The sequence below is a fragment of the Puma concolor genome, chromosome D3, assembly GCF_028749965.1.
Source record: "Puma concolor isolate L17-30 chromosome D3, mPumCon1.1.hap2, whole genome shotgun sequence".
Classification (NCBI taxonomy): domain Eukaryota; kingdom Metazoa; phylum Chordata; class Mammalia; order Carnivora; family Felidae; genus Puma; species Puma concolor.
Genome location: NC_141678.1, coordinates 14210783 through 14232711, shown reverse-complemented (window position 1 = coordinate 14232711; position 21929 = coordinate 14210783). Strand labels below are relative to the sequence as shown.

General features: G+C 49.7%; 1 protein-coding gene across 3 annotated transcripts in view; it reads left to right on the top strand.

Moving 5' to 3' along the window:
- The window catches only part of KSR2 (kinase suppressor of ras 2), a 445437-nt gene that overhangs the window by 413569 nt on the left and 9939 nt on the right, over nucleotides 1–21929 (top strand). For 2 of the 3 annotated variants that reach the window (XM_086681798.1, XM_086681799.1), the window contains exons 15-19: nucleotides 3854–3950; nucleotides 4976–5109; nucleotides 10711–10842; nucleotides 15637–15766; nucleotides 17042–17179. In XM_086681798.1, the coding sequence (XP_086537924.1) occupies nucleotides 3854–3950; nucleotides 4976–5109; nucleotides 10711–10842; nucleotides 15637–15766; nucleotides 17042–17179 (631 nt within the window). Of the gene's footprint in view, nucleotides 1–3853; nucleotides 3951–4975; nucleotides 5110–10710; nucleotides 10843–15636; nucleotides 15767–17041; nucleotides 17180–21929 lie in introns of those variants that run through there. The other variant, XM_086681797.1, reaches the window with a different exon arrangement.

The window sequence follows — 21929 nt, the reverse complement described above, 5'->3', positions numbered from 1 at the left end:
GCATGTGACGTGCTGGGGTCTGAAAGTTATGGAGCCAAAGATGGGGGTCAGGAGCATCAGCTCTGAAGCCAGGCTGCCTGCGTTCAAATCCCAGCCCTACTTAACCTCTCTGAGCCTCAGTTTCCTTATCTGTAAAATGTGGCCAAGACTTGATTAAATCCAAGATGCTGTCAGTTACAGTATGCACGTTGTATTCATGTACTACAAAGAAAGAAATACAGTGCCAACAGAACTGTTACCTGTCCATCAATCAGACACATTCTGATTTCGGAGATGTTAAACTTCAAGGAAATATGCATCTTGGAATCCATGGAATACAGCAAGGGTACCCACCGTGTGGGGGGGGGGGCTCTCGTGCTTAGTACCTGTACCTGTGCTTAGTACCCCGGTACCTGGCACATAACAAGGGCTCAGACACATTAACTGGAATTATTACTATTACTCCCATTTTACCGATGAGGAAACTGAGGTTGGAGTCCCTTCCCGAGGTCACCCCCTAAGTAGTAAATGGGAGAGTCGGATTTGGATTCACTTGTCTGCGTGTCTCTTAAATGGCCCCCAAATCATGTCCAGCACCCACACCAAAGAGGAGATGAGAGAAAGATCAGGACTGGGCTGATCCCATGTCTGTGTGTCCGTGAGCAGGTCCTCTGCTCTGGGTCTCCATATCCTCGTCTGTAGAAATGGGGCCACAATATGGCTCCTGCAAGTTGCTGTGAGGGTTGTAACCCTTCATCCTCCCCTTTCCCTTTCCCACCTCCCATGCTGCAAATGGCTTTTGGGCACCAGTGTTAGCCACAGAAGCCCCAAGCTCAGAACAGTTGCCAAAGACACTTGGACTGACTTGTCTGGAGTATCTGAGCCTCTTCCGCCCTGGATACCTGCCCGATGCCTGCTCCTGCTTCGAGCTCAGCCTTTGCCCCGCACCTGCTCTCCAGCTCAGCCCCGGATAAATACCTAATTCCTCTGTAGACTCTGCCCCTTGGGACTGCGTGAAGCGCTTAGAAATGGATACCTGGGGTATCAGTGTTGGTTTAGATTTTCTTTTAAATTTCAACACCATGACAATTTGTTTACAGCAGACTTTTTTGAGTATAACATCTGGCCAAGTGTCCAGATCCTGAGAGCACAACCTGATGAATTTCCACTCAATTCACACTCATGTGCCAGCCAGCACCCAAATCAAAACATTGCCTGCACCCCGCCCCCCCCCCCCCCCCGCCACATTGGACCCCTCACGCCCTTTCCAGCCTCCCTGGCCCCCAAGGGTCACCACTACACTGACTTCTAGCACATGGGTCAGTTTTGTCTGGTTTTGCACTTTGTAAATAGAGTCATTCGGTGCGAGTCTTGAGTCGTCTTTAACACTGTGTTTATGAACGTCACGTTTTTTGCAGTTAGCAGTAATTCGCTGATTATTATCCAGTACGATACGAATATATGCTGTTATCTGGCTCTGTCGCAATCAATCCATCTTTCTGTTGATGAACATTTGGATTGGTTCCAGTGCGGGGCTATTATGAATGGGCTGCTATTAACGTTCTCGTACCTTCTGGCATGTCTGTGGGTGAATGTGAGTACGCATGCCTGTTGGATATATATACTTAGGGAAGGAACCGCTGATCGTGGGGTGTTTGTATATCTCACTTTGGTAGACGTGCCAGGCTGTGGTCGTGCGAATTTACATCCCACCAGTCGATGGATGTACTCCAGCAGCCCCAGAAACCACAGGGTAGTGAGAGAAGCAAAGATTTTCGCAGCTGCTCCCAGAAAGGAAGTTGGGAGCAGGGAAGGAAATGGAATGGGTGTTTGAAGCCTGAGACTTGCACACAGTTACCCCGGGAAGGAGAGTCTGGGAGTCTTGAAGCCTGTTGCAATTATTTGCTCTGCCGTCTGCAGCGGGAACAGTATTTTCTGGGCTCTGGCCTGTAATGAGTGTGGGTGGCTGTTCAAGAACCGAGTATCCAGGGGAGGGGGTCCACCCACGGTCTCCGCCAATCCCCCATATTTAAATGTCAGTGTGACTTAATTGGCTGCACAGCGCGCCTCTCTCCCCCTCTCCTGCAGTAGCCACAGCAAACGTACCCCCCCCCCAGGACAGCAACAACAGGGGACAGACTTGAGTCACCGTGGCTGCCTCCCACCAGCTTACGGGGCGACCTCGGACGGATGAATCAGACCCCCTGGGCGTCAGCTACGCTGAGAATCTCACTAAGAAATGAGTCTTAGTGAAAGGTCACAGGTAGCGTTTTGGACGGGTATGTGGGTGGATGGGTAGATACGTGGCCAGGTAGACAGGTAGGAATACAATGGATGGACAAGCAGATGTCGTATGCGTATGAATATAGAGCACATATTTACACAAGTGTGCGTACACATTTGGCATTTTATTGATCACTTACTACCTCGCCTAACAGCCAGCGTTTCATGAGTAGGGTACTTACTGTGCACTGGGCATGGAGAGATGCCCACACCTTTACACACCTGATTTCATGGGGTTCTCCTAACCACCTCGTAAGGCCAGAACTATTGACTCCATTTTACAGATAGTGAAAGTGAGGCTCAGAGAGGTTAACTCACCTGCCCAGGGTCACACAGCTACTCACTGATGCCACCAGGATTCTAACCCACAAATTCTCACCACGATGCTATACTTCCCACCAGGTGCCAGGCACGGCACTCAGTTCCTTCTCTCACTCAGTCCTCGTAGTGACGCTACAAGGTAGGTATCACTCATTCTCTTTGCTAGTTGAGGAATCCGAGGCCCAGAGGGGTTAAGTAACCCACCCAAAGACACACAGTAAGGAGCAGAGCTGGGATCTAGCTTCCACTGCACAATCTCAGCCAAGTGTAGCACATAACAAGGGCTCGAAAAATACTGAAGGAAGGGCTGAGAGTATTTCAGCAATGAAATCATAGATTAAAAGAAAAATGCAAGCCATCAGTTTTGACAGAAGATGGAACATGAACTTCCCTAATGCCATTCCTTCCTTTTCCAGCCGACACTTGCTCCTCTGAGCTAGATTTGGCGCTAGAGGCAGGGAATGCTGTGGTAAATATAGACTTCATTCATTTATTCATTCACTCATTCATTCTTTCCCTCATTCGGTGAGCACGTATTGAGTGCCTGTGTGTGTGTGCCGGGAACGGAGCTCACCATAGAAGGGACGGATGGATGAGCAAGCAGGCAACTCAATGAGAATGTGTCACTGTCGCTGCATTAACGTCCTTTTCCGTCTTGTCATTTATCTTAAACCACTGGTCCTCAATATGAACTCAGTGAGTCTGAACATAGTTTAAAAAACCCTCTAGATGGGTGTCTGGTTTGGGGGACAGGGTATCCATGTTTACACACAATCATCTAAGGGCTTGAATGCATCGTTGGCTGATGGTCCTTGGTGGATATGAGCCACCATCTTGCTGGTGTTTCATCACTGCCCCCACCGCCCACCTCAGCAGCTTCTTGCAAGTGGGAGCAGCTGGGACAGGTGGCTGGCAGAGTGCTGTCTGAGTGGCGTCTCAGGACCCCAGAAGTTATTGGTTCATGCACAGCTTTCCTTCTATGCAACCCTGGGACAGAGGGAACGTGGCAAGCCTGCCTCTGGACTGGGTTAGGTTCTGCGGGCGTCCTGAGATGCTGGCGGTGGGGGTGTCGGTGAAGACCCCGAAGAACCCCAAAGAACGTGCTCCCAGATCTGCATCCCAGAGCCAGATCTGAGGTCCATTCACAGGCTTGTTCTCCAACAGGCGTCCTAGTGGCACATCCACTATTATTTGTCACATCGGACAACTGCCATGGGTCACTCTCATCTGAACAAGTGCCAATAATGTGTCCTCTCCTTTTGCTTTTCAGCCTGTGTAAGGGACGGACTCTCTACTCTGTGGTGAGGGACGCCAAAATCGTCTTGGATGTCAACAAAACGAGGCAGATTGCCCAAGAAATTGTGAAGGTACCACAGGGAGGGACTCCCTCCCGAGAGATGCAGGGTCTGGCTTCAGACCAGCAGTCTGGATTTAAAAAAAAAAAAAATTAGACTTGCCCTGAAAAATACCACGCTGTATGTGAGTAAGAGTTTTGCCCAGATACCACCATTAGGGATGGTCTCCCGATGTCTGGCTTCTGTCTGGTGCCTCATCATCATGATAATTGGGCACGTAGGGTACCAGGAGAAGAAGCTTGTGTTGTTAGAATCCCTTACCCCTCGGATGCTTGAATTCCCATGAGTGGAAGCCCTCTGTCTCTGTCTCTCTCTGACTCTCTCTCTCTCTGCAGCTGCCGGGGAAACATCCAATTGTTGGGACTGTTGTTTGGGCTTAAAACAAACTGGAACATCCTGTGTTTTCTGGCAGGTGCCTCGTTAGTCAGTTGACTGGGACTTTCATTTCCCATTGGAAGTGTTAGAACTGAGCTGTTAGAAGAGATAAAATGTGACTGCTCATAAAGGCAAAACAAAACAAAACAAAACAACACACACACACACTCAAACAAGAATCTCGACACTTACCCTTGAGCTAGCTTCTCCTCCGTGGTCTTGATCACTGGATCATGATCTGTCCCTTGAGGAATGTGGTGCCTTCAGCGCTGATATGGGTTAAGTAGCTATAAAACAAATGTCCTGCCGAGGGGTTATTTTTTTCAAAGAGGAAGTGCGGGGAGGTGGTTGATGGCATCCCTCAGCTTACTCTGGGGACCACCTCTCTGGTTCGTCTTCAGTTTTTCTCCCGCTAGGGATGTCTTCCTCTGGGGCTTCTTCCGGAAGCTTCAGAGCCAGGTGGGAACAGTTTGGCCGTAGTCTGAGGGCAGTGGCAGAGGCGTGCCTTGAGGACCCTGCCCGGTCCCGCACAGCCCCACCTGCAAGCCTGTGCGTTTGGGCCCCAAGCAGTGCAGCTGTTCAGGGTGCTCTTGAACCCGAGCCAGGGTAGCAGCGAGCGCTCCATGTTCCCTGACGACATCCCGTTTCCTGGCTCCTTCCAGGGCATGGGCTACCTGCACGCAAAGGGGATCCTTCACAAGGACCTCAAGTCAAAGAATGTCTTCTACGACAACGGGAAAGTGGTGATCACAGACTTCGGGCTCTTCAGCATTTCCGGGGTGCTGCAGGCCGGCAGGTGAGCGGCGGTGGAAGGGCACAGAGGGGTCCTTGACGGATGACAGTCGGGGAGTGAGAAGTCACCCGAATGGCTTCAGGGGACCTAGACCGGGTGTTGGGCCTGAGGTCGCTTGGCTGAGCGGCGAGGCTGTTGCTAATGCCAGGTCACATTGTGATTCCCTTGGGACCTGTCTTGCGAGCGGTGCCTTTAAGTGCACGTGGGTTACTGGGCACGGAGCACCCCCAAGCCCTGAAAGCCCTTGCCCTTGAGCTTAAAAGGGAGACTCCCCCTTTGCCTGGAAGACCCGCCTGGCAGGCGGCCTCACCCAAGAGCCCTTGCTGCACGTTTTCTTGGGCATTCCTACATGTTAGGACAACATGAGTGTCAGTTAAGGGATTTAGAGTGAGACCCACCTGTGGCCCCACTTGATCGTGACTTCGGTTCCCTGAACTTGAGTTTCCTTGTCTGCAAGAAAAATGATGGGTCTGATCATGCCTACCTCATAGGACTCTTGTGTGGATGAACTAACACAATCAAGCGTCCTGCACCTTGCGGGAGCACAGAAAACACTACAGAGTAGCTGCTGCTGAGCTGTTGTAATTACGATTAATTTGCATATACCTCCCCCCAGGGTCACCCGGGAGAATCATTAACCATCCTTAAGTAATTAACTCTCAGGAGCCACTCACCCGCCCGAGGGCAAGCTGCCTCCAGTTGACCGGGAGAAACAGCTTGATTCCAAATAAACAACCCATGATTCAGAAGGTCTGCCCTCTGTGACTTTTCATTTGGAGCCTGAGCCACACGCTCGCAAACTTAAAAACCCTGCGGTTCTCTCTAATCACCCCTCTTCTGTGCAGCTTCACTCACACTCTCCTTTTACTTCCGTTTCAGTGGCTTTGGAGAACCACTGATCTCTTTGAGGGTGACACCCCAGCCCCCCCCCCCACGCCCAAAGTGAATTTCGTTCATGCTGTATAATACCTATAATATCGAAGAGCATCCCCAAATCAGCAAAACTTGATCTGCCTGCTTCTGTGTGATCTAGAAACAGAGCGCAACAGAAGCCGAAGTTGCTCTTTCGATTTTACTCCGCCCAAAAAGATTCCGTGCAGTCTCCAGAACTATCTATAGCACCTGAGCTAAGAAAAGAAGTAGGTAAATGAGCAAATAGATCAATGGGTAGATAAATGGAGAGTGTCCCTCAAGTTAGAACCCAAGAAGCCAGGAGGGCTGACTCGTGCAAATTCCTTCTTCCCTCTGTCTCCCCAGCAGCGCTCACTTGCGCATTTGCTGGTGGAGGGATTGCACGCACACACACACACACACACACACACACACACACACACACACACACACACACATTCATCCATCACTCCAGGCTGAGGGGCTGAGAAAGCAATTGGTAACATCACTATGCACTCAGGTATTTGTGTCCAGACAAAAAGAGACCCAGCAGATGTTTTCCTTATCCGACTTCAAGGCTCTTTAAAACCCAGTGCCTGGGGCACCTGGGTGGCTCAGTTGGTTAAGCGTCCAACTTGGGCTCAGGTCATGATCTCGTGGTTTGTGAGTTCGAGCCCCACATCGGGCTCTGTGTTGACAGTGCAGTGCCCGTTTCGGTTCCTCTCTCTCTCTCTCTCTCTGCCCCTCCCTCCCCCCCTCCTGCTCTCAAAAATAAATAAACATTAAAACAAGAAAACAATTCCTCCCTCCTGGAGGCATGTCCACACTGTCTCTCTTTCTCCTTGCCTGTGGATTCTCTCACCGGTTGATGAAAAGGGGACAGGGCCTCTGATTTTCTTCCTTTTAATTCTTGGTCTGCTGAAGCCCCAGGGTAACAAGGAAGAAAGGAAATGGAATGACGTGGGCCTCCTTTCCTTTCCCTCATCCTTAGAGGCCCCCTGTCAACCAGGAGGCAAGTTCAAGTCAAGGGCAAGGCGGCGGCTGGCCTGATTGTGTCAACACAAACCTGGGTAGTGTTGGGAGAGGCCAGGGGGCCCCCAGCGACCTCTCCCAGAGGAAATCCACATTTCACAGCTGCCCACCTGTCACCACGGGGTTTCTCCTGTGCTTATCTCCCCGTTCCAGTTGTGTGCAGGGCTTAGTTTAGTGCAGGGCTTCAGTTTGCTCCGTAAGGGTGCTATTTCTCCAGGAATTACTGTAAAATTGTGGTTGGGAGTCTCTGGAGTGACTGTGTCCACGGCTTTGGGCAGGTCACTGAAGTGCTTGGAAGCTCTGTGCTCTCATCCACAGAGCAGGGATTTTATTCATCCTGTCGTGGGTTTGCGGGGATTAAGTGGGATGGACAGCCTGGCACACAGTAGGCACTCAGCGGGGTTACTTGCTGTCCCGCCCTCCCTTCAGAGCTTGGGTCGATCACAATGCTGGCTTCCCAGCAGGGGGAGATCTGCCGGGCCTGGGCAGGGATGGGGGTCACCCAGGGAAGTGAGCATGTCCTGAACATCCAGCCAGACCCCAGGGCTTCCCCCAGACCCGTCCCCAGCGTTGCGTGCTTACAGCTGTTCTGCCATCATTGAGAAAAGGTGTCATTTTCGGTGCCAGCCACAATCATGCCAGCCACGTGCAGACAATTATTAATCAGTAATAACCATCATGGAGATGACTTGAGTTTGTCACCCGGTGGGCCCATCCCCATGGGAACAGGACAGCCTGGAGTGGCTGGGCCAGACCTGGGGTCCAGCCCCCTCCCAGGTGTGTGCCCACGCCCACCCCAAGCTGAGGGTTAGGGAGTGGCCAGCACCCCTCCTCCTGACCCTGCTCGCAGTTCCAAACCTGCACTGAGCCAGTGAGTCTAGAATAGGCAGCAGGGACTGTTGGAAAGAGATCAGAACGGAGACGCTCTCCCTTCTGGCAGCAGCAGCCCACCCCCCCGCACCCCCAGTGGCCTGGTCCTACCTAGAGAGTGTCGGCTGGCCCGGGCCACCGCCCTTCCTTCAAGGGTGATGTTCTTTGTGCTCTAGTCTCAACCCCGTCTCTGAGTCCTCAAGATGGACAAGTTAATTACTTTGAAATGATGTGCCCATTGTGCAGATGGGAGAGTGGAGACTCAGGCCTGCTCAGGGTCACATGGCTAGTCAGCAGCAGGTAGGTCCTTCAGTTACCGCAGGCATCCCCATTTCTGGAAGCAAGAACTCACTGGGACCTGCCAACTCGAGGGCTTGCCAGTGTGTTTCAGTCTTGCTTTCCAGCAGAGGATGTGTTCTAATAGGTCTGCTGTGCAGAGTAAGTCCTGTGTTACTGATGCCAAAAGGGAATTTGGACCATCTCCTTATTTTATGTATAAATTAGAGTGGTGACTCTCAACCTGGGGCTCTCCCGCCCCCCTGGGATATTTGTGATGTCTGGAGACATTTTTAGTTATCACAACAGGGGAAGAGATGTACTGGGGAGCGGCCAGGGATCCTACAGTGCACAGGATAGCCTCCACCACAAAGAATTATCCAGCCCCCAAACTCCTGGAGCCTTGCTTGTCAGGGGTCCTTGTGGACCCCAGTGTGTGGTCCACAAGATAGCTTTAAGGAGGACGTGAATAAGACTTTTTCATCTTAATTTTCATGCGTACTAAAAAAAAGTGCTAGTCTCCATTTATGGTCATGTTAAGAAGTAAATGAAAACAAAAAACCCATTTGTAGTAAATAATAGTCTAGAGCAGCACTGTCCAATAGCCCCCGGCCACGTAGAGCAATGGAATTTTAACTTTAATTAAAATTAAATAAAATTAAATGTTCAGTTATTTAGGGTCACTAGCTGGATTTCAAGTGCCCAGTAGCCATGATGGCTAGTGGCTGCCATATTGGATAGCACAGACAGAGAACATTTCCATCATCATGGAAAGCTCTATTGGGTATGGCTGCTATAGAAGGTGTTCAGGTAGGGCAAGAATCATGATCATGGGATATGAATGAGTGCAGTCCAGGGAACAGTACATCATGTCTGACATAGGTCAGAAGCCACCCTAGGAGAACTGTAGAATCCAGCCGGTCCCAGGTCCCCACATTTGGAGGCTCTGGACCGTCACAACCTCACTCTTGATGGTTGGAGACATCCATGCGCCTCTCCCTTCGCTGCCCACTGGCCCTTTCCTGGGAGTCTTGAATCAGTGGAAATCTTGAAGGAGGTCTGTTCAGATTTCAGTCCCAAATGGAAAGGTCTGTACCTACTTACAATGTGAAGAAGGCAGCCAGCATATTTCCTCCTCCAGGAATTTATCTTGAGGAATAATCATAGATCTGAGTGGGAATATATTCCCAGTACCTACCTAAAGAGGTTCCTCACAGCATTGCTCATAATGATGGAAGGGGCAGGAGCTACCTAAGGCCCATCAACCTGGGGTTGGCTGTATACATTTTAAGAAACACATAGGATAGCATGATAACGTGCCAGTTACACACACCTTCTTTAAGTTTCTAGAACATCCCAAACAGGGCTTGCCTTACACCTTTGTCCTAACTTCCCCTTCTGCCTAGAATATTCTTCTCCTTATTCGTATGGCTGGATCCTTTATGTCCTATCTTAGCTCACATTTTACCTAAAGTAAGTTCCCTCTTATCTTTAACACATTCCCGTTTAATTTTTTTTTTTTTTTTTTTTTTTTTTTTTGCATAATGCTTATCACTATCTGTGTTTTTCCTATTTATTTAATTCATCTGCCATCACCTTCTCCTACCAAAGCAGAGGCTCCAGGAGGGCAGGGACCTTGCTGGACTCCCTCACCGCTATGCTCCCGGTGCCACAAACACAGAGTTTAGGCATAGTGGGTTCTCCATAAATACAGTCGATCCTCCTCATTTGTGCATTCCAGATTTGCGAATCTGCCTACTCACATCTGTTTGCACCCCAAAAATCAATCCGCACATTTGCAGTCATTCATGGGCATGCACAGGGTGGTGAAAATTTGAGTCACCTGATGCATGTGTTCCCAGCTGAGGTCAAACAAGGGGACACTCTGCGATCTTGCCTCAGCTCTTGTTCAGAGATGACCAGGGGACAGAGATGGGAGGGGGCTGTGCAGCGCAGGGCAGGAAGCCCTGCCCCCCCCCCTCCGGGCCAGTTGGACAGAGCTTTGCAACTCTGGCATCTCCTTGTGGGGCAGCCTCAGACACATCACTCAACGCTTCTGAGCCTTGTTTTCCTTTTCTGTAAGATAATAAAAATCGAACGTACTAGGATGAGTTGCTTTTAGGATTAAAGATTACAATCTGTGTGAGCTGTGCGTGTGAAGACATATTTCCTCTAGGAGCAATGATTCCATATTTGCTAACTCACTATTTGCAGAGACTTTATAAAACATAACTGCCATGGATAACAAGACTCAGCTGTCGTTGTTGAATGAATATGTAGAAGGGGGTGCCTCAGAAGTAGAGGGACCCAATGATGGTTTGGGTGTTGGGTGTCTCTCTCCAGACCAGTCTTCCCTGCCCCTTCCACTGGGTCTCAGCCTCAAGTACAAGGTCGGACAGTGCCCAGCAGTGTGTGGCAGTGGCGGGGGGGGGGGGGGGGCAGGACAGAGATGGTCCAAAGACCCAGGGTCAGTGCTGGGGGGCTGGTCCTCCCTGGGCTGTGAAACGGGGCTCACTCTGTGTTTTGCTTCTCCAGGCGAGAGGATAAACTCCGCATCCAGAATGGCTGGCTGTGCCACCTGGCACCAGAGATCATCCGCCAGCTGTCCCCCGACACAGAGGAGGACAAGCTCCCCTTCTCCAAGCACTCAGATGTCTTTGCACTCGGGTAGGTGGCCCACCCAGGCAGAGGGACATTTCCCAAGCCTTTCTTCCATGGCTCTTGGAAGAGACGGGCTACTTATCTTCTGGGGCCAAGGTGGTTAGGTTTCTGGCTGAGTTTGGGGGTGTCCAAGTGGGGTGTGGCAGAGGGATGACCCTAGCAAACCTTCATGCCTGGTTTCTAACCATGTGACCATGGCAAGTTGCTTGACCCATTCATTCATTCAGTGAAGCAATAACCACAGAATATCTACAGAATACCTACTGTTAACAATTATTCAAAACTTAGGGAATTAAAGAAGCATTTATCATCTCAAGTTTCTGGGGTCAGGAATTTGAGGGTGACTTAGTTGAGTGGTTCTGAGCTGGTTCAGAATTTCTCATAAGGTTGTGGTCTAGATGTTGGCTAGAGCTGTGGTCTCATCTGAAGGCTCAATGGGCTGATGATCCACTTCCAAGGTGGCCCACCCACATGGCTGTTGGCAGGAGGCCTCAGTTCCTTGCCCTGTGGGCATTTCTTTAGGCTGCTTGAGTGACCTCACAAGCTGTATTGCCTTTATGAGCTGGTCTCAGAAATTACATATCGTTGTTTCTGCCACATTCTGTGTGTTAGAAACAAGCCTCTAAATCACAAGGTGGTGAATGAAGCTCTACTTTTTTAGAAAGGGATATCTAAGAATTTGTAGACATAGTTTTAGACCACCAAAGACGACTCCTCTGTCTTATCTAGTAGAAGACTGACAAGGAGGTCGTCGATTTTAGCAGAGTATGATAAATGCTATGCTGAGGATAAACACAGCAGTCCCACAGGACTGTGAGAGTAAAAGAGGAACTAAATTCAGCCTGGGAGATCAGAGAGGGCTTCCCAGAGGAGGTGACTCCTGAGCCTGAGTGAGAGGTTGACTATAAGTAGGCCAGATGAGGGTAGGGCAAGGTGTCTAGATAGAAGGAACATGTGAACAAGCCCAGAGTAACAGAAAACAAATTGTCCACAATGGAGGAACATGTGGGGAGTGAGAGGGGAGGGAATGAGAGATAGAGAATCAGGAAAAAAAATGAGCTGGGGATGGTGACACGAGAGACTAGAGAGGGAATCGGGGTCGATCCTGCAGGGACTGAGAGGCTGGGCTGAGGAGTTTTCATCTTCATAGCACTGGGGAGCCATTGATGGTTATTAAGCAGGGGGAGTGACATAATCATACTTTGAGTTTTGGAACAATCACTCTGCTGTGCAGAGAATGGAGAGGAGAAGGACAAGACTGAGGGGCTGGGAGACCAATCCAGGGGGGATGCTGGCAATCTCTACCAAATCACTGCCAGTGGGTTTGGATGCTGGAAATGGACATAAGAAGCGATGGGGGGGGGGGGGGGCGGGTGGATGGGATAGGGTTTGATGATGGGTAGAATGTGGGTGGTGCTCAGATCCCTACCTTAGGCAGCTGGGTGGAGACTAATGTCTTTCACCAAGAGAGAGACCCTGGAGGGGAGGCCTGGCCTATGCTGGGAAGGCAAAGAATGCAGATTTGGACACAGTGAGCCTGGGCTACCTTGGAAATGGCCAGTGGAACCAACTAGAAGGCAGCTGTATCTACACATCTAGAATTTGGGAAAGAGGGGTGTAGGGCGTCTGAGCAAGGAGAGAGAAACCACACCCATGAAAGAGAATAGGATGTCTTTGGAAGCACAGAGAAGGATAGAAGGTGCAGGACAGAGCGCCCTGAGAAGGTGCATCCAGGAAGGCTTCCAGGCTCCCCTCCCTCCAACGGCCATGCTAGTCCTCGCCTTACCTTGTCCACCAAGGTGGTTGCAAAGATTGCTGGTTACAAGCAGAGACGGCACTGGGGAAGCTGTTTGGGAAAGTTGCAGCCCTGCAGATGTGTGCAATTAGACTTAGCAACACCACGAGCTGTCAGACCGTCTTCTGCGGAAAAGCACCCCTACTCTGTCCTCTCTGTACATCTCGGTGGTGGGGGATGGGGGAGGCATTTGCTGGCCCATCAGGATTCTCGACATCTATCACTTGGACCCCTTTAGACGTTGTCATTTGCCCTGATGAGTTTATGCCCAAATCTTTACCTCGTTAGAGACTGTAATCTGAAACCAAACTGCAATAATTAAGTTGGTATATTTTAGTATAAATTTAGCGAAAGGAAAAAGAATGTAATTAACAAAATGTACCAAAGTGGGTAATTGGTTTTCCACTGGAGTTTTAATCTTTAGCAGTTTATTTTTTTCTTCGTGTGAGTTTCTCTTGAAAGTTGGGTTTGAAAGGAAGTTTTAATGAGGCTTTTATTCCTGACACTGCTGAATTCTAAGGGACCTGGTGCTCTTGGTTTCCTGCCAATTAGGTGCTTCTTGTTGCTTGGGAACATCATGCTCAGGCAGGACTTAAAACAAAACTGGACTTTTAAAAGCATATTGAGCATCATGCTAAGGTTCTTGTGGGTGCTGTCTCATGGAATCTTCACAAGCATCCTTTGTGGCAGGGACCATTGCTGTTCCCAAATGACCGGCGAGGAAACAGGCTCCAGGTGGCTCAGTGACTTGCCATGTGGTCAGGGGTGGATCCGGAGTCCAACTTGGGACATCCCAACTTCAGAGTTGGAGCTTTTAGCCACGGGGATTTCAGAGTCATTTTACCACAAAAAGCCCTATTTCCCTTAACTGTGAATCAAAGAGAATAAAACCAGGGAAGCTTTCTGAGGATTGAGCGAGAAAACTCCTGTAAGGCATGCAGCACGGGGTCAAGCTCCTAATAGGCTCCCTTCCCCCTTTCACATGAGCCCTTGCCTGCAATCTGCCTGTGCCTCCTTCCCCAGACCCCAACCATCAGCTGGAGGATTGCCCCCCGCCGACCCTGAATCCTTCACTGCCCCAATTAGGAAAGACTCTGGAACAGGATGGAGGGCAGGTTTCTCATAGCATAATGGCCAATGGTGCAATTCTACAGTCAGATCAACTAGATTCAGCTTCTGGCTTGCACCTCTTATTTGCTGTGTGACCCTGAGTAAGATATATAACCTTCCTGAGTCTCTGTCTCCTCTTCTGTGAAATGGCGATAATGATAGTGCTTCCTGTTTGAACACATAGGTCTTATTTTTGTTCAGGTGTGTTGATGGCAATAGATGGGGGAAACAACTGTCATTGAAGAGATGGCTTGTTATTCATGGTTTCCAAAGGAGGGGCCACATCATATCAAGCAGGGCCACACAGGGAAGCACCAGGGTCAGTGAGGAGGAAGATGTGGGCAAGAGCCTTTATTATGATTTACTTGGGGAGGAACTGGTGAGGCAGGGTAAGCAGGCTAGAATTGGCAAGTGTGACTAATTTAGCGGGCCCTGGAGTGCAAGATTGTCCCAGTAGGGCAGGGGAATATTGGCCCTGAGTGGAAGCCTGATGGAGGTGGGGGGGGTGGGGGGCTTTGGATTGGGTAGTTTGCATATGAAAGGCATACTCATGGGAGAGTCCCTTACCATCTTTAGGAATAAGCTTGCCCTTCCGAGAGCGGCAGTCCCTCCAGGGTCAGGGAGGCCCCCAGATGTCACATCAGCAAAAGGAAAAGGCATGCTTCCTATACGTCCCCCATAATCATTACAAATGTAGAGGGCTTCGCATAGTGTCTTAACACAAAGTCAAAACTCAGTCAGTGTTATTGATTATTACGACGACAACAGTAATCATCTAGCACCTTAACGTGGCAACTTCCTGACCATCTAACGCAACACCCCAACACCCGGACATCACCGCTCCTTGCCCCGGAGGGATGAGGCTGGCAGGGGGAGAATATGCTGAGAAGTGGGACCCTAGAAATAGCTGGTTTGACACAGTCCTCTGATCAGTAAAGAGGATAGCAGAGTGCTTCGTGTTCTTTAAAGCAAATTTGCATAAATTATCTTAGATTAGAGGAAAGATCATTTCCTAGGATTGTTTCAGATATTTCCTGAGTTGGGAATTTTGTTCCCAGTGAGCTGAGACCTATTCCTATGATACAACTCAGCAACTCCCCAGCACCCAGTGAGTACCCCATGGCATCCGCCAATGTCCTCACTGCCACCCACACCCCCCCCCAGCAATTTTCCCCCACTATTCCATGAGCTAGTTTATATTTAGAAAACAAAACTATAAAAAAATCCTATCCTATCACCCAGAGTTAGCCGTCGTTAACATTTTACTATTTCTTTTTTTCCTGTCTATACATATATAATTTTTTAAGAGTAGGTACTACCTTATATACAGTCTTGTGTCCTGCTTTTTTTACTTAGAATTATATATTAAGCATTTTTTTCATGTGAGCAAAATTTCTTTGAAATGTTTTAATAATATCATATTCCATGTTGTTTTATGGAGTTACCATAATACATGCAACCTATTCCTTTTGTTGAACGTTTGTGTCGTTTCTCCTTGATTTGATATTACATATGATGCTATAGAGAATATCTTTGTAAGGGGATTTTCGTATACCTAAGTATTTCCTTACAGTGGTTTCCTGGAAGTGTAAGTCTAGGGTCAGAAATCCTAGCCATGTTCCATTAAACTTCAAGGTGCTAGGTTTTGACTCGTTTTAATTCAGGCACCAGGGAAGGTATCCTGGGATAAACATGACTTCTAAGACATCAAGGAAGCTTTAGGTGTATCTGCTACCAAAACACAAGCCCTGTGAGGAAGAAACTAGGAAATAGAGGGCTGGTGTGTGTGTGTGTGTGTGTGTGTGTGTGTGTGTGTGTGTGTGTGTGTGTGTGTTGAGATACAGGGTCAAGAGCGACATAGCATATCAACACCCCTTAACAACATCTGCCAACAGCACAATTTGGTATGAACTCCACGCCAGGGAGTGGCCTTTCAAGACCCAACCAGCAGAGGCAATCATCTGGCAAATGGGCACCGGCATGAAACCCAACCTCAGCCAGATCGGCATGGGAAAAGAAATCTCGGTAAGTCCTGGGTCAGTGCCAGCTCTTGGGAACAAAGAGAAAGGTAGATACGGTTCTGGACCTTCTTTTTCCTGTGTGTTAAGGTTATGAATGCTTCCCCAGAGGGTGACACAATAGCATGCCCACAGCCTTGTCAGATAGTGATTTGGAGCTTAGGAAGTGTAGTTTCTGAACTATGCCTGCAATTCAGGTTCCTGCCTCAAGGGTGCAGTAGCACTTGGCCAGATTTTTCCTAGCAATGAATTGCTGAATCAAGTAGAACCAGTGAATTCCTCTTTTACTGTTACTTTTAAAAGATATCCAGGGGCGCCTGGGTGGCGCAGTCGGTTAAGCGTCCGACTTCAGCCAGGTCACGATCTCGCGGTCCGTGAGTTCGAGCCCCGCGTCGGGCTCTGGGCTGATGGCTCAGAGCCTGGAGCCTGTTTCCGATTCTGTGTCTCCCTCTCTCTCTGCCCCTCCCCCGTTCATGCTCTGTCTCTCTCTGTCCCAAAAAATAAATAAACGTTGAAAAAAAAAAAAAAAAAGATATCCATTAAAATGCTACCCATATTAATGATTCTAATTTTATTTGTACCTACATAAAAAATTTTAAGGCATTATCCGACTCAGAACACTATACACAGAATCAGAGAAGCCTGAGTATAAATTCATAATCACCCTCTAAAACACAGCAGGAAGAGTCCTGTCTTTTGATCAGAAGGCAGATAAGTCAGGGGAGGAATAATAATCTGGTATGTTTCTAAGGATTACCTGTATCTAGGTTTCTTTTCTGAGGTGAGGTGATTATTAAAAGTAACTTTCTACTCTTTGACTTTGAAGAGCACTTATGGTATGGGGATGTGGATAGAGACCTCAGGATTCACTTTTCTCCCTTCCTTTGAGGAAATAAAAATGCCCAAGAAACTCCTCGGGGAGTATTATTGATTTTAGCATATTCTAGACCTCCTAGAGTAGAAAGGACCTGCCTAGTTTGCTATATGGGTCATGAGTTGGATGAGTGGAAGAATGGATGGATAAAGAGTTGGATGGATGGAAAGATAGATAGATAGATAGATAGATAGATAGATAGATAGATAGATAGATAGAAAGAAAGAAAGAAAGAAATGCATGAATTGGGATGAGTGGTCGGATGGATAGATGAGTAGGTGAATGGATGGGTGGATGGTGATGGACGAATATGCAAGTGGGGCAAATGAGTAAACAAATGGACAGACCCAATGAGATGCCAAAGACATCATCGTTTATGTTAAATCACCATATGTTGGTTTCTTTTAGGACATTCTTCTCTTTTGCTGGGCCTTTGAACAAGAAGAAAGACCTACCTTCACTAAGCTCATGGACATGCTGGAGAAACTGCCAAAGCGAAACCGCCGCCTGTCTCACCCCGGACATTTCTGGAAGTCTGCAGAGTAAGTGTTCTCGCTTAGCATCTCTCCCCACTGCCTTTGTCCTCTGGCTTTTGTCACCTTTTTGCTTCTGCCTGCCATCTCCTTCCCATATACCCACCTCCCTCCCCCAGCCACCACCCTTCCCTACCAGGTTTCCATTCAGAGGAGTCTGCTCTGGGATTTGGGTCCTGGAGGCTGCCCTCCAGGGTCTTGGTCTTTGTGGCTACGTGGCTGCCTCGTTGTCTATATCCTCCTAATGAAGGTTGATGCCCCAGTGAGTCTGAACATCATGTACAAGGCAATACCCTGAACCCACCCAGCCCCCTGTGTCAGGTACTCAAACATGCTACTCTGGGGGGCCTGGCTTTCAGGAAATCTCCCCCCTGGGCCAGCAGCCGCTCCCCATCACGGCATCTCTCAGCTTCCAGAACTTTCTATTGCATGAAGACAAGGGTTCTCAGCTTCTCCTTGCTGTAAGTGTCTCTCCGGCTTCCTCATTAGAGGCTCTGTGCCCCTCCCCCTACATGTTCTTGGATGGAGATCAGTGGTTCTGAATGAGGCATCTCTCTGGGGGCCTCCTTCCCAGGCCCTAGCCTCAGCGATTTCTCCAGAAGGTGAGGGTGAGGCTGGCCCAGATGAGGCTGCCGAGGGGTCCCTGCTCCCCACTGCCCTGCCGTTCCAGGCACACGTGGTTGCACACACACATACATAGAAACTGAACCTGGAAACACGCCTCCGCACGTGTGCATGCACACGGGAGCACTCAGGTACACACACACGCCCGACACAGGAACATTACGTGAAAACACACCCAAACACACCCGGTACGCAAGCCCACACATGTGGGCGGACGCAGGCATACACACATACACGGTTACGTTACGTGACACACGCATGCACACAGCAGCACTTCACCACCACACGCCTCCGCACCGACGCGCAAATGGAGGTACACGGCATCTCCAAACCCCCAGCTGCGGGCACAGGCACACCAGAGCGCTTGTCAGCATCTCAGCACGGGACCCCGCGAGGATCCCCAAGGCAGCAAGCATCCTGTGGAACAGAGGCCCCGGGGGGGAGGGGGGGGCCCTCAGCTACCCCTCCCCCCACCATTTGAGCCTGCTGTACCTGGAGGACAGGATCTCTTCTTCCCCCAGGGGCTCAGCCTTTTCCCAGACAATGAAGGCAGCACAGACTTCCCATGTCGGACAGACATGGATTGGAACCCCCGCTCCCCCGCCTCATCGCTGTGTGGCCTTGGGCATGTTCCTTGGCCTCTCTGAGCTGCAGCGTCAGCCTCCAAAGAAGGAGGGCGGTAAACGGCCTTAGCGGGGGCGCTGTGGCGATGCCGTCAGGTGGTGCGCTGGGGCGTTTGGTGCGGTGCCGCCCACGTTAGCAGGTGTTCTGTATACTTGAGCCGCCTCTGTCTGCCAGGAGCAAGAACAAGCAGTATTCTGCTGGCCTTCCAGGATTGAGTACAGGTTGAACATGAAAACGGAGGGAGGGAGGCTCTAACAAGTGAGGACTCTCTCCAGCTAACGGAGCTCAGGCAAGTCGGAGAACGAATGGCAGAGCTCTGGGTGGGTCCCAGGAGTGACCGGGTGTTACAGAACCCGAGTGTCGTTTGGGCCATCACCAGTGGCCTCTGCTTTCCGGGGGTCAAGGAGGAGAGGGCAGGAGTTAGCTGAACAGAGGGGCTTAAAGCTCCCTGGTTGGAGGGAGAGCAGAGGGCCTTCTTTTCTGTATTTTTCCATGCCGTTGGGCTGAGAAAACAGAGACCCTAGAGACCATGTGGTCTGGCAGGATGGGATTCTAGGATCAGTGAAATTTTCTCTTCACTCGCTTTTTTACTCCGTCTGGGTGTATTGAATACCTACTATGTGCTAGGCTCTATTGTAGAATGCAAATACAGTGGTGAACAAAACTAATAAGCCCCTGGCCTCATAGGGTTTACGTGCTAGAGCAGGCACAAGAAGCAGGTAAACATGTTTTAAAAAGGGTCATCATTTCAGATGGAGTTGTGTTGAAGGGTGGAGAAGGGTCAGGGAATGCCCCTCAGAGGAGGTCCTGTTAAAACAAAGCCCATGGGGCGCCTGGGTGGCTCAGTCAGTTGAGGGTCCGACTTCAGCTCAAGTCATGATCTCACGGTTTGTGAGTTTGAGCCCCGTGTCGGGCTCTGTGCTGACAGCTCGGAGCCTGGAGCCTGCTTCGGATTCTGTGTCTCCCTCTCTCCCTCTCTCTCTGCCCCTCCTCCACTCATTCTCTCTCTCTCTCTCTCTCTCTCTCTCTCTCTCTCTCTCTCTCTGTCAAAAATAAACATTAAAAAAAATTAAAAAAAAAAAACAAAGCCCTTGAGGGGAAGCCAGGGCTCCACGTGGAAAATCTGAGCCCTCCAGGCGGGAGTGAGCATGCAGTGCTGGTAGAACAGAGAGGAAGTGGGTACGACCAGGCCGTGGTGAGTCGGAGGGAGAGAAATAGGAGGTGAGGTCCCAGGAGTGGTCAGAGGCCAGATCGGCATGGTAGGAGCTGGGTTTTTTTTTCAGAGGATGACAGAGCATTCTAGAAACTTCCTCAGAACCGGAAGACCCCCCCCCCAAGAGGCCATGTGGTCCCACACCTGCTCCCCCTAGGGTCATCCACTGAGTGAAGGTTGTCGGGGCGGGGGGAGGGGGGGATGTGGAAGGCTTTTCCTTTGTGGAATAGCTGGCATTGGGTTTGGGGGTCCAGAGATCGGAGGGCAATTCCCACCTCTGTCCCTACTGACTTTGCTACTCTGTTTATTGCCTAGCGTGGCCATTTTCTTGGCCACATCATAACCCCTCAGGGAGAGGGAATATAAAAAGACACTATGAATCGAGACCTGAAAGGAACAGAAGACCTCTTTGCTTCTCACTGTCAAAGTAGAAAAGTCCTGGGGATTACCTCCCCGGTGGATGCAAATGTGTGTGGTGTCTGTGCCCTATTCCTGCACCCGTGGCAGACATGGCTAATCTATCACAGCACAACCACCATCACTCAGCCCTTCTGCTAGCCACTTACTGAGCCAGTTACTCAGAATCAATGCACGGGATGCTTTCCTTGGCCATTCCAGATTAATCCAACCTTCTTTTACGTATGGAGGAACTATGAATCATGAAACTCAACCACATCCACAGGGGGTGTTGTTAACGAAGTTGGGAACGCAAGTCAGGCTCCAGCTCCCTAATCCGGAATTTTCTCTCCCCACAACATCAGCCCTTATGGTTCCCTTGGTCACACTCATCTGGCTTTGAGATGGTCACCCTGGTGGTGTAGTCAATGCTGGAGTCCTTCTAGAAGCCTCCTGGGTCAGCGTCAGATCGGCAGAGGGTTTGGCCAAAGGAGACTCAGGATCTGGGTCCTTTCCAGGCCTTTGTAATCCATGGAGGGTACCAACCAGGAGGTCCCAGATGCAGCCAGCATGTTGTGCATACGAGCAGCTAACTCCAGGCTTACCTCTGGGGTCTTGGGTTTGCCCCTCCAGTGGGTCACGCTTGAGGAGCGGGGGCTTCCAGAATCCCAGTGTGCGTTAGCACATGGGGAACTAGAGGAAAGGCTGGGGACAAGCCTGCATTCCAGAGCGGTGCATCTCGAAATTTAATATGCGTCCACAACAGCCAGGGAATTTCTTAAAATGCAGATTCCCATTCTGTATGTCCGCTGTGAGGCCCAAGATCTTGTATTTTGAGCAAGCCCCAAGGTGATGCTGGTGTGGCTGGTCTGCGGACCACCCTTTGAGTAGCGAGGGTCCAGACCTTTGCTGCCCAATAGTGGCCACTCCCTTCATGTGGCCCTTGAACACTCATAATGTGGCAAGACGGGATGTCCTGTGAGTGTGTAAAATCCACACGAAATCTTGAAGACTCGGGATTAAAAAAAAAAAAAGTGTAATTTGTCCCATTACACATACAGGACTGGTGATAACGTTGAAATTACAGTGTTTGGGGTATAGTGGGTTCAATAAAATACACTATTAAGTTCGCCTTTTTTTTTTAACCTTTTAAAATATGACTAGAAGATTTACAACGACTTGGATGGTATTTCTTTTTTTTTTTTAAATTTTTTTTTTTTTCAACGTTTATTTATTTTTGGGACAGAGAGAGACAGAGCATGAACGGGGGAGGGGCAGAGAGAGAGGGAGACACAGAATCGGAAACAGGCTCCAGGCTCCGAGCCATCAGCCCAGAGCCCAACGCGGGGCTCGAACTCACGGACCGCGAGATCGTGACCTGGCTGAAGTCGGACGCTTAACCGACTGCGCCACCCAGGCGCCCCTGGTATTTCTTTTTTTAAAAAACAGCTTCGTCGAGCCAGAGTCCACACGTCATATAATCCTCTCCCCTTAAAATATACAACTCAGTGCGTTTGGGTATATTACATTACTCATTTTTAAAATTGTAGTAGGGTATATATCACATGGATTTGCCATTTTAGCCACTTTTAAGTGTACGATTCAGTGACATCGATTACATCCACAGTGTTGGGTAGCCGCCGCCACCATCCCCAAAACCTTTTGTCCCCCTCCGAGCAGAAACTGTACCCCGTAAACAGTAACCCCCGATCCCTCTTCCTCCCGGCCCCCAGTAACCTCTCCCCTGCACCCTGTGCCTATGAACTCGCCTGCCCTAGGTAGTTCAGACAGGTGGAATAGTACAATATTTGTCCTTTTGTGTCTGGAGTCTTCCCTTAGCGTGTCTCCAAGGTTCGTCCACAGTGTGACGTGTATTGGAACGTCACTCCTTGTTACGGCTGAGCAC